A 13,683-nucleotide genomic window follows, 5' to 3' on the forward strand; every position below is an offset into this window, starting at 1 on the left:
TTAAAAGCAGGTGAGGGTGGAATGAATTACTTTTGCCGAAGCTGCTCCATGATTCCCTGGATGCAGGAACTCCCAAGAGATACTTCCTTTGTCTTCTTTAGCATCATCTCCCTCTTAGTAGGTGAAAAAGGAAGTAGCCACAAGCTTCCTTGTACATTTACGTTAGGAAAAGGCTAGAAGTAGTACAATTCTATAGAGATCAAATAAGGCAGAAAGCCAACTCTAAGGTGAAACTTTCTAGTAAAAAAAATAATGACAATAAAACTTCACTGAATGTCATAGATTTTTATCTAACAACTTACAAGTAAATCAGTTTTTGAAAATGAATTCCAATTTTAAAGGCAGCAGGGAACTTTCTATTTAGAATGATCCTATGATTAAGGTTCCCGGAATGAGAATGGTCATATCAATTATCTCTTGTGTCAGTTAGGATTTCTGTATAGCAAGACATATAATATTTGCACGCATAACTGTTCATATACATGTTAGGTGTGTTTATAATAAATGTGTATATAATTTAAGTACACATGGAAATGGTAGAATGGAATGAGTGTAGAGTTAGGCTCTATATGAACTAATTTAAATCTGGCCTTGCCATTGGAACTTTGGGCACCGCCCCCCCCGCCCTTAACTTCTCATATTCTCATTTTTCCCATTGATACCCTGGAGACCATAAAGCTTAAGAAATGAATATGATGTGGATTTATAAATTGTTAAATAAACAAACCAACATGATTTTTCTACTTATATATTCAAAAACAAAATTTGTAAGCTTAGAGAGAATACAGGGGGCATTACCATTGAAATCATGTAGAATGTTTTAAGTATTGGTTTCGAGATGCCAACAGAGGCAGAACACAGTTTCAGTAATTTAGGATTTAATTGGTTCTAATAAAAGACAGAGGCCTTACTCTATAACTCGCCCCATGGACAGTTCATTCCATGAGCCTTTGTAAAGCCAAGCTTGGCATCTACCCATACTTAGCTTAGATGAGCCTCCAAAACCCAAAGTGTTTGTGGTGGGCAGCATTGAATCCAGCTCTGAAGAGACTTCCTACATTCAGGTTTCCTCCTGCTTTGATTCCATTGTACTTCTTTGGGCCTTTCAATTACCATTTTGAGCACAACATCTTTGAGAGTTACTTTGCTTTGTTTGTTAGTTCAGGAGCTCACAAATGGCCCCAACTGTGGGAAATAAAAAAGCAAATGAGGAAAAGGAAGTCTTTTACAGAGAAACACTTGTTCTGACTGTAGATTAGGCTCAAGACAAAGCAAGCAGAAAGAGGCAAGCTTTTCAGGAGCACATCAACTTTGAAACTTCCCGAAGGTCAGGGCAGCCTTGCTGGCTGCAAAGGCTTTTTTTATCCCGTTAATATAGCTGCTTCTGTGAACACAAATATTTTAGCATCTTGACTAAGTTAACTTGAACTTTTTAAAGGAAAGAATTGGCAATCAAAGAATCTAGCACGACCTTCCAAATACAATGAAGATGAAAAACAATACCTAAAACTCACAGGCACACTTCTGAGCCCTCCCTTTTTTTTTTTTTTTTTTTTTTTTTTTTTTTTTACCATAAACTCCAGCCAAATCTTGTTCCCATGTGAGACTCACTCTTTGGGCTCACTCACTCTTCCTAGCACAGAGGTCATAACACTGCCCTTTTCTCTTCCTCTGAAAAGCACCTGTGCAACCAAAGTGAGTGACAGTGCAGCTATTTATAAGAAGAGCCATGGTCTGACCACATTTATTTTTAAAACTAAATAATTTTCTAGAATGCAGCCAAATGCCTGCATATTATGTAATAGAGAATTGGTAAAAGCTTTCTCAGTTAGTGATAAGACAAGGAGGTCACCATCTTCACTACTATTTAACATTGTGCTAGAAGTATTAGCCAATGCAAATAGATAAAGCAATTTGCATTATAAAATTTATAAAGAAAAAGGTAAAACAAATGTAATTCCTCAACATGCACTCCCTGGAGTTTGCACATTTTGGATATGAGTTTGGGTGCCTTTCTTTTCTTTTCTTTTCTTTCTTTTTTTTTTTTTTTTTTTTTTAGTGCGAGAGAGTGCTTGCATGGCAGCAGAGGGGCAGAGAGAGACTCTCAAGCAGGTTCCATGCCCAGCTTGGAGCCAGACAGAGAGCTGAATCCCACGACCAGCCAAAATCAAGAGTCGGACACTTAACCGACTGAGCTTCACAGGCACCCTCAGGTGTTTTTAATAATTAATATGGTCCCCAAATTCAAAAAAACTCACAAAAATAAAAACTTTTTTTAAGTACTATAAAAATATAAAGAAATACATAATCATTGATTTAGTTGCTGCTACTACTACTACTATGTTTAATAGTTTTCTTGTCATTTTTGTTATTGTTAAATTATACTATTAATATTATGATGGTCATCACCTTCTTTATAATCATCATTTTACCTGGATCATGGCTGAAGAGAATAAAATATGTGGTATCACCTCTGTTTACACTTTGTCTATCAAAATACTAAATATTTAACTATGACATTTATCGAGTGCCTGCAAAGTGTCCAGCCCTGGGCTAGATGCTGGCTATACATTGATGATCTCTGAAATTTATCTGTAATCCCAAAACCAATCTTCTCAGACCCTTGTGGTCATTTCTGGACATGCACAGAGCAGCAAAATATTTTCCCTGCTGCTATTTAACAAGATGACACTCTGCCTTCTTGTCTCATGCTATATACAAGTGTCCTTTTTGCAATCCATTTAGTGCTAGGTTTTTTGCATTTTTGTGTTCTTTGTTGGTAATCTCACTGTTTGAAAGACCCTAAAATGAAGTACTGAAGTGCAATCTCATGTTCCCAAGTGCAAGAAGGACATGATGTGCCTTACAGAGAAAATATGTGTATTCAATGAGCTTCATTCAGGCATGACTTACAAGTACTGTTGGCTGGAGATTTTCTCCCTCTCCCTCTGCCCCTCCCATTGCTCTCTCTCTCTGTCAAATAAATAAATAAATCTTTAAAAAAAAAAACCTATTTGAGGAAAACTAAAAAATCCCTGAAAAATGAAACTGTAGATCTAAACAAATGAAAAAAAGACAAAGTATATCCTTGGATAGGAAGACTCCATCACAAAGGATCAGTTCTCCTATGGTTGACCTATACTTTTATCATAATGCAATTTAAATTGCTATCAATTTTTTGTCAGGTATTATAGCAGTTGATTATAAAGTTCATTTTGAAGAACAACAAGCAAGCATAGCCTGGAAAACCCTTAAAAAGAACAAAGAAAAGGCCTGACTTTTCTACAAAGACATGTTGTAAAGCTTTTGTAATTAAAATATTTTTATGTTGGCATATGAAAAGACGAACCAATGGAATACAATAGAAAAATCTAGAAATAAACTATTTGCATATGGAAACTTAGCATACAATAAAAGTGGCCTCTCGAATCACTGGGGAATATATTGTCTTATAAAAAGTAGTATTAAAATAAATGGAAAGCCACGTGGAAAAAATAAAACTGGATCCATTCCTCACATAATATAGGAAACATTCCAAATGGAGTAGAGATATAAATGTAAGTAAAGGAAACATAGAAATGCTATTTTTTAAAAAAATGAGTGAATGTATTCACCTATAACCTGGAAGTGTAGAAAATGTTCTAAACTCTAACTTCGGGTCCAGAAACAATACCAGAAAAGATTGATGTATTCAATTCCATGAAAATAAAAATAAAAGCTTTTGCATGGCCAAAAAAAAAAAAAAAAAACTCACCATAGCAAAATAGTTAAATGACAAAATTGAAAACATATTTGCAATTTTATCACCATGCTTCCAAAAATAAAGAAGGAAAAGGCCATCTAATCCATAAAAGAATGAGCTGATATAAATAATTTTCACAGAAAAAGAAATGCAAATGACTCTTAAACATATGAAAAGATGCTCATCCTTACTCATAATAAGAGAAAGGCAAATTACAAGTACACTGAAATTTTTTTATCTATCAGATTGGCAAAAAATACAAAAGTTTGAGTGCATACTCTGTTGGCAAAGCTGTGAGAGACAGTCATTCTTATATATTGCTATAGGAATACAAATTAATAAAACTTTTGGGAAGAAGAATATGGAAATCACTAACAAAACTATATAAGCACTTATCCTTTGATCCAGAACTCACAATTCTAGGGACCTAAATATATGGTAGCAAAAATATAAAAAGATGAGCACGAGGTTCATCTTTGCACATTCTTTCTAAAAGTGAAAATTAGAAACATCTTACATGAACATCAAGAGAGGAATGGTTGAATTAACTGTAATCCATCTACCCGTTGGAAGAGTATCTCTATACTGTTGTGGATTGGTCTTCAGAATATGATAATGCAGAGTTTCTCAACAAGTGACACTATTGACATTTTGGGTCAGATAGTTCTTTGTCATGAGAGACAATCCTGTGCAATGTAGAATGTTTAACAGCATCCTTGCCCCCTACCCATTAGATTCCAAGAATACCCCAACTCACAGCTATGAAAATGAATAGTATCTCCAGATATTGCTAAATATCCCCTTAGGATATTTATCCCCTCATCCTCAACTGAGAATCATTGATATGCTGTTAAGTGACATGGCATATCAGGGGGCAGGGGAAAATGTATACAGTATGTTTATATTAACAAAAGAGATGGGGGATGCCAGGGTGGCTCAGCAGCTAAGCATCTTCCTTCAGCTCAGGACGGGATCAAGTCCCACATCGGGCTCCCTGCATGGAGCCTGCTTCTCCCTCTGCCTGTGTATGTGTCTCTGCCTTTCTCTCTCTGTGTCTCTAATGAATAAATAAATAAAATATTTTTTAAAAAGAGATGGATAAAATATAACATTAATCTTTAAAAAAATCGTTACCTGGGGGCACCTGGGTGGCACAGCTGGTTAAGCACTGAACTCCTTGTTTTGGCTGAGGTCATGATCTCAGGGTCATGAGATGGAGCCCAGTATTAGGCTCCACACTCAGTGCAGAGTCTGCTTGAGAGTCTCTCTCCCTCTGCCCCTGCCCTCTCACCCTTTCTCTCATACTTTTTTTGTAAACTTGAAAATGGTACTTTTATATATAATGTAAAACAAAATTAAATATTAAAACAAGTTTAAAATTTGTAAGTAGGGACACCTTGGTGCCTCAGCAGTTGAGCATCTGTCTTTGGCTCAGGGCGTGATCCCAGGGTCCCGGGATTGAGTCCCACATCGGGCTCTCTGCATAGAGTCTGCTTCTCCCTCTGCCTATGTCTCTGCCTCTCCCTGTGTCTCTCATGAATAAATAAATAAAATCTTTTAAAAATAAAAATTAATTAATTAATTAAATAAAATTTGTAAGTAAAGAGAAGCAAATGAACTTATATATCTACATACAAAACTCTAATGTAACTTTACATATACTGGGGTAGCCCAGGTGGCTCAGCGGTTTAGCACCACCTTCAGCCCAGGGTGTGATCCTGGAGATCTGGGATCGAGTCCCATGTTGAGCTCCCTGCATGGAGCCTGCTTCTCCCTCTGCCTGTGTCTCTGCCTCTCTCTCTTTCTCTCTCCTCTCTGTATATTCTCATGAATCAATAAATAAAATCTTTAAAAAAAAAGCTTTAAATATAGTTATGAGACTGAATATCCCTAGTGGGATAAATCTCAAGGACTGAAAGAACTAAAAGTAATATTAAATTGCTTTTGGATGATCAGAGTTGTGATATAATTATAATACCAATATTATATTGTAATTCTGAGACTTGTGTGCATGTATTTCATATAAAACAGTGAATAATTGTGATGATGTCATTGAGCATGAGAAATTTCAGCATGGGGTTTCAGCATGGGATACAGGTATAAAAAGATTGAGATTAAGTAAAGACCATGATGCCCTAATTTTGAATTCGAAGTGTCAGTATGAACTCAGAAATGATTACTAAGAACAAAAAAACCTTTGCTGACTCTGTCCACTGAAAAAAAATTAAACACAATAGCAAATCCAATAGCAATGACCATTCCTAGCACCATTTCTAACATAAAAAGAAATCAATGCTTTTTGGACAGAGAAATAGATAATACAAGACTGGGTCAGAAAATGTACAAGGTGACCCTGGAAAAAATCACCAGTGGTAATTATTAGAAAGCAAAGAAGCTATCAAAGACTACTAGGATTATGTCAAAAGATCTCAAAAGCCAACTTGATTTGAAGAGACTCCCACTGGCCAAGGAAGGGCCATTTGTGCATCAGTAGGTATAGTAACTACAATGGACAGAAACATATCAGCTGTGATGAAATTCATGATCTCATACTGATGCTTGGAAAAAAAAATACTCCATTGGTCACTTTAGGAGGAGCTGAAGAACCAACTCATTATTTTGAAATGGTAAACAAAAGGAAAGAATTAAGTATTTATGATGACTTTAGTAAAGTCATAAGAATAAATTGTCTTCCAGAGTAACCAAAAATTAGAGAGAAGTTTCTTTTAGGACTTTTCTAGCTAACAAATGAGGCTAACAAATCAGAATTAAAACATTACCATTTTTACATTTTTAATGAATAAATGTTATCTATGTAATGATCATCAGTGGAGTTGCTAATACTACATAACAAGAGTGAGAACTAGATATTATCTATATCCAGATGGAAATATACTGTCTCATCCATTAGAATTTTTTTTTCTGGTTAAAAAAAAAGAGGAAGAAAGAAGGAAATTTATTGTGAATCTTATCAAGTCTCCTAGTTCAAACTACCAGTTTATAAAAAATACAGGGAACAGAGCAACATGGAGAACAAAACCGAGGGGAAGCAACAAGCAAAATTCTGGCTGTGGCACCTAAAGAGAAAATGGTAACAGTTTGTTTACCACCACCAGCTACAAAATAAAAATTGCAAGGAAATAAAAGGAGACAGAAGGAAAACCTGTGAATTAAAAGGATGTAACAACATCCTTTAATAATTAAAGGATATAACAACAAAATGTAATGTTTGGACCTTATTTGCCTGTCGTGATTTTTTAAAATATGTTTCTTTTTATAATACATAGCATGCTTAAAAATTACAGAAATATGAACACCCTGAATATTTAATATTAAGGAATTATTGTTTTCTTTGTTTGGGTGCAATAATGGTAGCGTGTGTTTATTGTAAGAGTCCCTGTCTTTTAGAGATACATACTGAAATTATGGGATTTGCTTCAAAGTAAAATGGGTGTGGGCAGATGGGGGTGAATGACTACATATATAAAACAAGATTAGCTATAAATTGATCACCATCAAAGCTGAGTTCTGAATATGTGAGGGTTCATTAAACTATGACTGAGTTATTTGGTTACTATTATTTATTTATAATCTGCCCAAATTTTTGTATAAGAAAATGCCTTATAAAACAACTTGAGAACCTCATATTTTAGCCATCACCAGTACCATGTTCTTCACTAGACATCTCCCATCTGAAGGAGAGCCACTGTGTGGGGACCCTGCAGTTGAGCTCTGATTGCTCTGAAGATGTCACCTCTCTATTCCTGCCTCCCCTTCCTCTGCCTTTTTGTTACTCTTCCCATCCTGTCACTGCTTCCATGTTGCATCCACTCTAAGGAGCTCATAACTGAACTTAAGATAATAGAAACTTAACAAACTAAGGTCACCTTGTGATCTCTTACATTGCGCCTCAAATAGTCCTGTGGAATTATCACCCCCAGGGGGCTGTCTCAGCTGTTCAATTAATGGTGAGAATATTGATTAGCTCATAGTTTATGTTCCTGCTAATGTGAACTACTGGTTTATTGTCAGCTTCTAATTATAGTGTTTTCATTTGAGATCTTCCTACATATTGAGATAGCTTCTAGAAGCTGGGCTCCAAGGACGTGGAGGGAGGGGGGGGGGGGCCTCTTTATTAGCAATGAGTGAATTGGCATTAGTCATCACTCTTGTCTTCTTTTAACTATAGGTATTTATCAAAGTGCTGGATAATAATGATAATGGCCCAGAATTCTCTCAGCTGAATTACGATGTCACAATCTCTGAGGACGTGCTTCCAGATACAGAGATATTGCAGATAGAAGCCACAGATAGAGACGAGAAGCACAAGCTGACCTACACTGTCCACAGTAGCATTGACTCTGTCAGCATGAGGAAATTCCGGATCGACCCCAGCACTGGCGTGCTCTACACCGCAGAGAGGCTGGACCATGAGGCCCAGGACAAGCACATCCTCAACATCATGGTAGGACCAGACTGCTAATTTGCTCTCCTAACACAGTCAGTGACCATTCAAGACACACTTCTTGGTCTTCAGAAGTATAGGGTACTTAAATTTTGTAAGTAGTAGTAAATTTGGTCTTCTCACAGCAGGATCGCCTTTGTTTCTGCCTTTTTTATTTCAACGAGGAAAATTGCTATTGTTCCTCAGTGACCCGATATTTTTGCTAAACTGAAATAGTAGGTGAATTCTGCAGACAGTGCCTGCTGACAGGCTGACTTGTGAGGGAAGGAACAGGTCGTGTTTTGGTAAATCTTCCAAGTGATGATATTGGTTCACATCCAGAAGATTCTGTAGAAAAGTTGAAAAGAAGTTCCTTGAGAAGTTAATTGCAAGGGTGATCATTTACTCAACCTATGCAGTGCTCAACCCTTGGAAGCATTTAGGGAACTTATTTATTACTTATGGCACTGGCACTGGACCTAGTAGTAAATACTGCCATGCAAAACAGATCACCGAAGCCTGTAGAGAGTGTTAGTTCAGTCCAAACTTGGGTTTGTGGGACCTCCAAATTATGTGGAAGTTGCTTTAATTTTAAAGTGGAATTTTCCTAGTTCACATAATTGGGAAGTAGGGATTAATAAGAAACACCCTTGATTAGTTTATGGCCTAAAACCCATCACTTTGAGCACCCAAGAACCCTGTGAGCAATTGCACAGCCACTGCTCAACAACCCCCCAACTTCCTTAAGACACAGACTAAATCTTGTGTACTGATTGCCTTTAAAACACAGTAAGATGCTACCAGTTTCCTTGCAGCTGAAAGTGATGTTCCACTAAGTGCTATTTTTCCTTCTTCTCTAGCTCAAAAACCCTCCTGGGTAAAGAGCAAGGTTGGGTGGCTCAATGATCGAGTGTCTGCCTTTGGCTCAGGATGTGACCCTGGGGTCCTGGGATGAGTCCCGCATCAGGGTCCCTACAGGGAGCCTGCTTCTCTCCTGCCTATGTCTCTGCCTCTCTCTGTGTCTCTCATGGATAAATAAATAAAATCTTAAAAAAAAAAAAAAAGAGGAAGCTCCAGTGCCATGCTCCCATACCCTTGGCAGTTTCCAGCTGAGACTCCCTGGTGGGAAGAGGAGGGGGACCCTTAGAAACCATCAGATCCACCCTCATTGATTTAAGATACTTCTTCAGCACCTACTGTGTATCAAGCACCATTCTGGGTGCTGAGTATACAAAAGAGACAAAGCACCCATACTGAAACAGACCTAGTCTCAATAATCCCAAAATACAGAGTTCTGCTTGGTTCCTGGGTGTGGCAGGCCAGTCTACAGGCAGGAAAAGTGAGCACATTCACTGTATTGCTTTTGCATGAGTTTTATTTAGGGGCAGAAACCTTATGCCAATGACTAACTCCATTCTCACTATTCAAGTCATTTCTGTTCATTCTTAAAAGACTCAAAATTCAGTTTGGTCACCTTGTATCATTTATCATTTCTGTAATTGATTATTTAGAGCAAACATGTCCTTTATGCTGCCTTTCGCCAAGCTAAGCCATTTTAGTAATTTTGCTCATTCCTTCTAGGTTCTATTTCTGAAAAGCTCTTTCCCTTTGATGGCTTTCCTCAGTCTATTTTCTCATTTCTCCACATCTCTCTGAAGTTACGAAGTCCGAAATTGAACAAACTCAAAGCACACATTTGATTAGCGCTACATAAAATTATAGCAAAAATCATGTGGTGAGGGCTAAAGAATTGATTACAAGCTTCTGGCATGTGCAAACCAGGGGAAACTTGAAAGCAGTCAGGCAAGTTTGCTTGGTGAAGTCACAAGAAGGGGTCTGGCATTTTAGAAACTAAGATTTGGCATCTTCCCCTTAAAAAGGGCTCTCTCCCAGTCCTGGGCCTTTGCCTTTGGTGGCTCTCCTTGCCTGCAACATGTGGCCCACACCACCCTTTTACCAATTCTACTTACTTTTGTTAGCTCTTCCAAGAAGCTGAGTGCCAGGTTAGCTGCTTCTTACCACTCACTCCTGTTTTGGCACTCACCACCAGGCCTTCTCCTAATTTGCTTGTTTCTCTATCCCATACTCACCTGTTGGCATCTGGAGGGCAAGGACCAAATCTGAATCAGTACTTGCACCTCCAGAGTGAAGCATGGACTTGACAAATAATAGGATGGCTGTAAATGTTTACTGAATGAATGAATAGAAAGCAATGCCTGCTTTGCATTTATCAGTTCTTTCACTAAATGTTTTAGTTTCCCCTTCAGAAGAGCGTCTATCCACCACTGCATTAGCAGCTATGTACACAAATGAGGGGGTAGTGGCTGTGGGCAGTGGTGCAGAGGAAAGTGCTGTGTTCATGATGCTCAGGCAGGCAGCTCCACGAACGCAGACCGAGCACATACCATACATAGGCTGGTCATAATGCTGAGCAATAAAATGGACATGGCCCTGACTCTCAATTTGTTCACAATTAGTGCCCTCACTCGATAGTAACCTCGTTTACTGAGTACCTACCACATGCCTGGGACTGCATCAAGCACTTTGTGTGAGTTACCTCATTTTCTATTTGCCACAAACATAGCCATGTGAGTTCCTTGCAACTTAAGATCTTGTATTTTGCCTGAAGGTCAGAGATCAGGAGTTTCCTTATCGAAGAAACTTGGCCCGAGTCATTGTGAATGTGGAAGATGCTAATGATCACAGTCCTTATTTTACCAACCCACTGTATGAAGCATCTGTGTTTGAATCGGCTGCTCTGGGATCAGCTGTTCTGCAAGTGACGGCTCTGGACAAAGACAAAGGGGAAAATGCAGAACTCATATATACCATAGAAGCAGGTGAGAGCTGTTGTGCAGATTGCAACCTAATGCATGGCATTTGACCCTCAGTAGTGTTTATCACCATGTGAAATTCACATAGCTACTACTGGAACGTCTCCAAAAGAATTGTTTGGCCAAGCAACTGCCCTGTTTGTGTGATGATGTTATACAACATGCTTGGCATTCTGGTAATATGTTTTCTATCACTGACCACGAGGAAGGAGTTCCCTTTTATTCTGCTGTTCTCGGAATTTTCTGGAATGGAGGAGAGAGAAGAAATGTGTGGTAAACTCAGGGGCTTTTACCGATGGGTCAACAAGCCATGGCCTCCCAATAAAATAATCAAAGTCTCTCATCTCTTGAGGGCTCACAGGCTGTTCCATGAATTGAATCCTACATGTCTTTGTTTATTTGTTAGTGGGTGAGCTGTGTCTATATCCCACAGTTAGCACAATGTCTATATCCCACAGTTAGCACAAATTCTCTTCACTGGAGGTGATTCAGAGTAGCCGAGTGGGTGGTAGATATGGAACTGCCTACTTCACCAGACACATGAATATATACAGGCTCACATTTTGTTAAATGTGAGATTTTTTAAATCGATTTTGACATCTCTAAGGCAAGACCATACTTCACTGATGGTTGAAAGATGGACAGGAAGAAAACATTTACAACAGAAAAGATGAATGTCCAAGCAAGGGATAGGACTGTGAACCTCAAAATTACAAATAGCCCTTATCTGCTATATTTTCCCTTTACATATTCTGTCTATTCAAGCCACATATTTCCAAAATGTTCTGCAACATTATATCTGTCATGCATAATGCCAAATGCTGTCTCCTTTTATGCCAGCTCTGGAAAGGCTTCTTTCCCATGATTTAAATGTGTAGCATTTTTGTGAGTGGTTGAATTAAAATATGAATGCTAGAATGCCAGTTTTGAACTAAAAAATATTAGGAAAAGAAAAGCCAGCAATCTTCTTTTTTTAAAAAGCCACTGCAATGAATGATCTAAAACTATTCCTGTATTAAGCACCTACACTTTATAGGAGTCAAATCTAAGCTCTATACAAAAACAGTAAGATAAAGAAGTGAAACACACTAGTTCATAGCAGCCAGGCGCACCAAGCAACTTCACCTGTTTCTTTTCTAGATATTTATGGAATTTTCTTCTGATCTAAAGCCTGACCGGTACTTTTAAAATTCTATTTTGCATCTGTTGTTTTACCGCAGGACATTTTAAGTATTTAATTACATAATCCTTGTTCTTCCAATTCCACAAATAATGTAGGAAACTTCTTTTTAAAAACACAGATATTTAAATAACGTCACAGAAAGTGTCACCTGATCCAACAACTCTTTAGACTCTTTCTACAGTATTTTTCCTAATCTGATATATATTTTTCTTTCCCAGTATTTATCCATGCACCTACATTGTTTCATATCACTGTGACTGTGATCATGTAGGTAGGGAGTTTTATTTCTGTTTTTTTTTTTTTATTTAACATTTTCTAAGCATTGTCTATGTTGTCTACTTGCTTTTTGCATTTGTCATTAAGGCTACTACTTACACTCTCCTAGAAAGGCAGATAACTTCTAAACCAATTTGGAGGTTCCAAGGGGTAACACGAGAGCCATTTCCCATCCTGCTGATAAGACCACTTTCCTTATCTTTCAACAGGCACACACTATAGCCCAGTGCTATGGGTAGACAAGGGATTCCATCATTCCTTTAACCACTGACTCAAAATAGAGAGAAAATTTATTTTCTTAAAATATCTTTTATATAGAAAACTTGAATTTCCAGAAACCCATAGGAACGCTTGGTATCTCAAAAAAAAAAAAAAACAATCTTTGATTGTATGTATAAGAAGCTATTGAGGATTTCAGTGTGTGTGCAGTAAGTCACAAGTGGTCATGGGGCTCCTTCATGGACAGACAGACTTCTGCTAGACCAGGACTGCTCCTGGCCAAGCTAGTTCCTTTCCAGATCCTGGTAGGAGAGAGGAAAGACCCAGATGCTGCAACATTTTGAAGCAAATGACAGGTGTCTGTATAAAGTGTACATTTTATGCAGGTTCTCTTACAAACCGCAGATTTTCTCTGCTTACTAGTGGACTATAGAATTCCTATCCCCTGCCTAGCTTCTGAAGTAACTACTGAACCTTTTATTTGGGCCCAAAGAACTGAGACAGATTTTGAGTGCTTCAGGTCTTATACTTGGTTCAAGTTTCTGTTTGGTGCAACAGCACCTCATGAGTGGCTCTGAAACACAAGAGATGAGGACTAAGAATTGAGTTATGATGGGGGCATATTGGATCCCCAGATGCATATAGAGACCCAAAAGTCTTTTTTAAAATCTATTTCTCCTCTCAATCATTTAATACATACTGTTGAACACCTTCTTTGTGCCAGAACTGTGCTTTGTGCTAGATAAGTAATGATACATAAGATAAGCACAGCTTTTGCTCAGTTGCCAAAAGTCTACAAGAAGCTGTAGATTCCAAGGAAACAAGCAGACATTAGTTTCCGAGGATTCAAGTTTAGCAGGAGAGAATAAGCAGGAAGTGGATTCTAAGAAAATGGGCAGCTGGTATGTTGAAGAAGGAAAGAAGCAGAGAGCCCACTTTGACCTCCTATACAAGCACAGCACCCCAGAGTCATGTGACAGCAGGT

General features: G+C 38.0%; 1 protein-coding gene across 2 annotated transcripts in view; it reads left to right on the forward strand.

The window, feature by feature from the left end:
* The window catches only part of FAT3 (FAT atypical cadherin 3), a 654,685-nt gene that overhangs the window by 548,189 nt on the left and 92,813 nt on the right, over positions 1-13,683 (forward strand). For both annotated transcript variants that reach the window (XM_072726163.1, XM_072726162.1), the window contains exons 8-9: positions 7,932-8,207; positions 10,816-11,026. In XM_072726163.1, the coding sequence (XP_072582264.1) occupies positions 7,932-8,207; positions 10,816-11,026 (487 nt within the window). The remainder of the gene's footprint in view (positions 1-7,931; positions 8,208-10,815; positions 11,027-13,683) is intronic.

This window comes from Vulpes vulpes, chromosome 11, assembly GCF_048418805.1.
Source record: "Vulpes vulpes isolate BD-2025 chromosome 11, VulVul3, whole genome shotgun sequence".
Classification (NCBI taxonomy): domain Eukaryota; kingdom Metazoa; phylum Chordata; class Mammalia; order Carnivora; family Canidae; genus Vulpes; species Vulpes vulpes.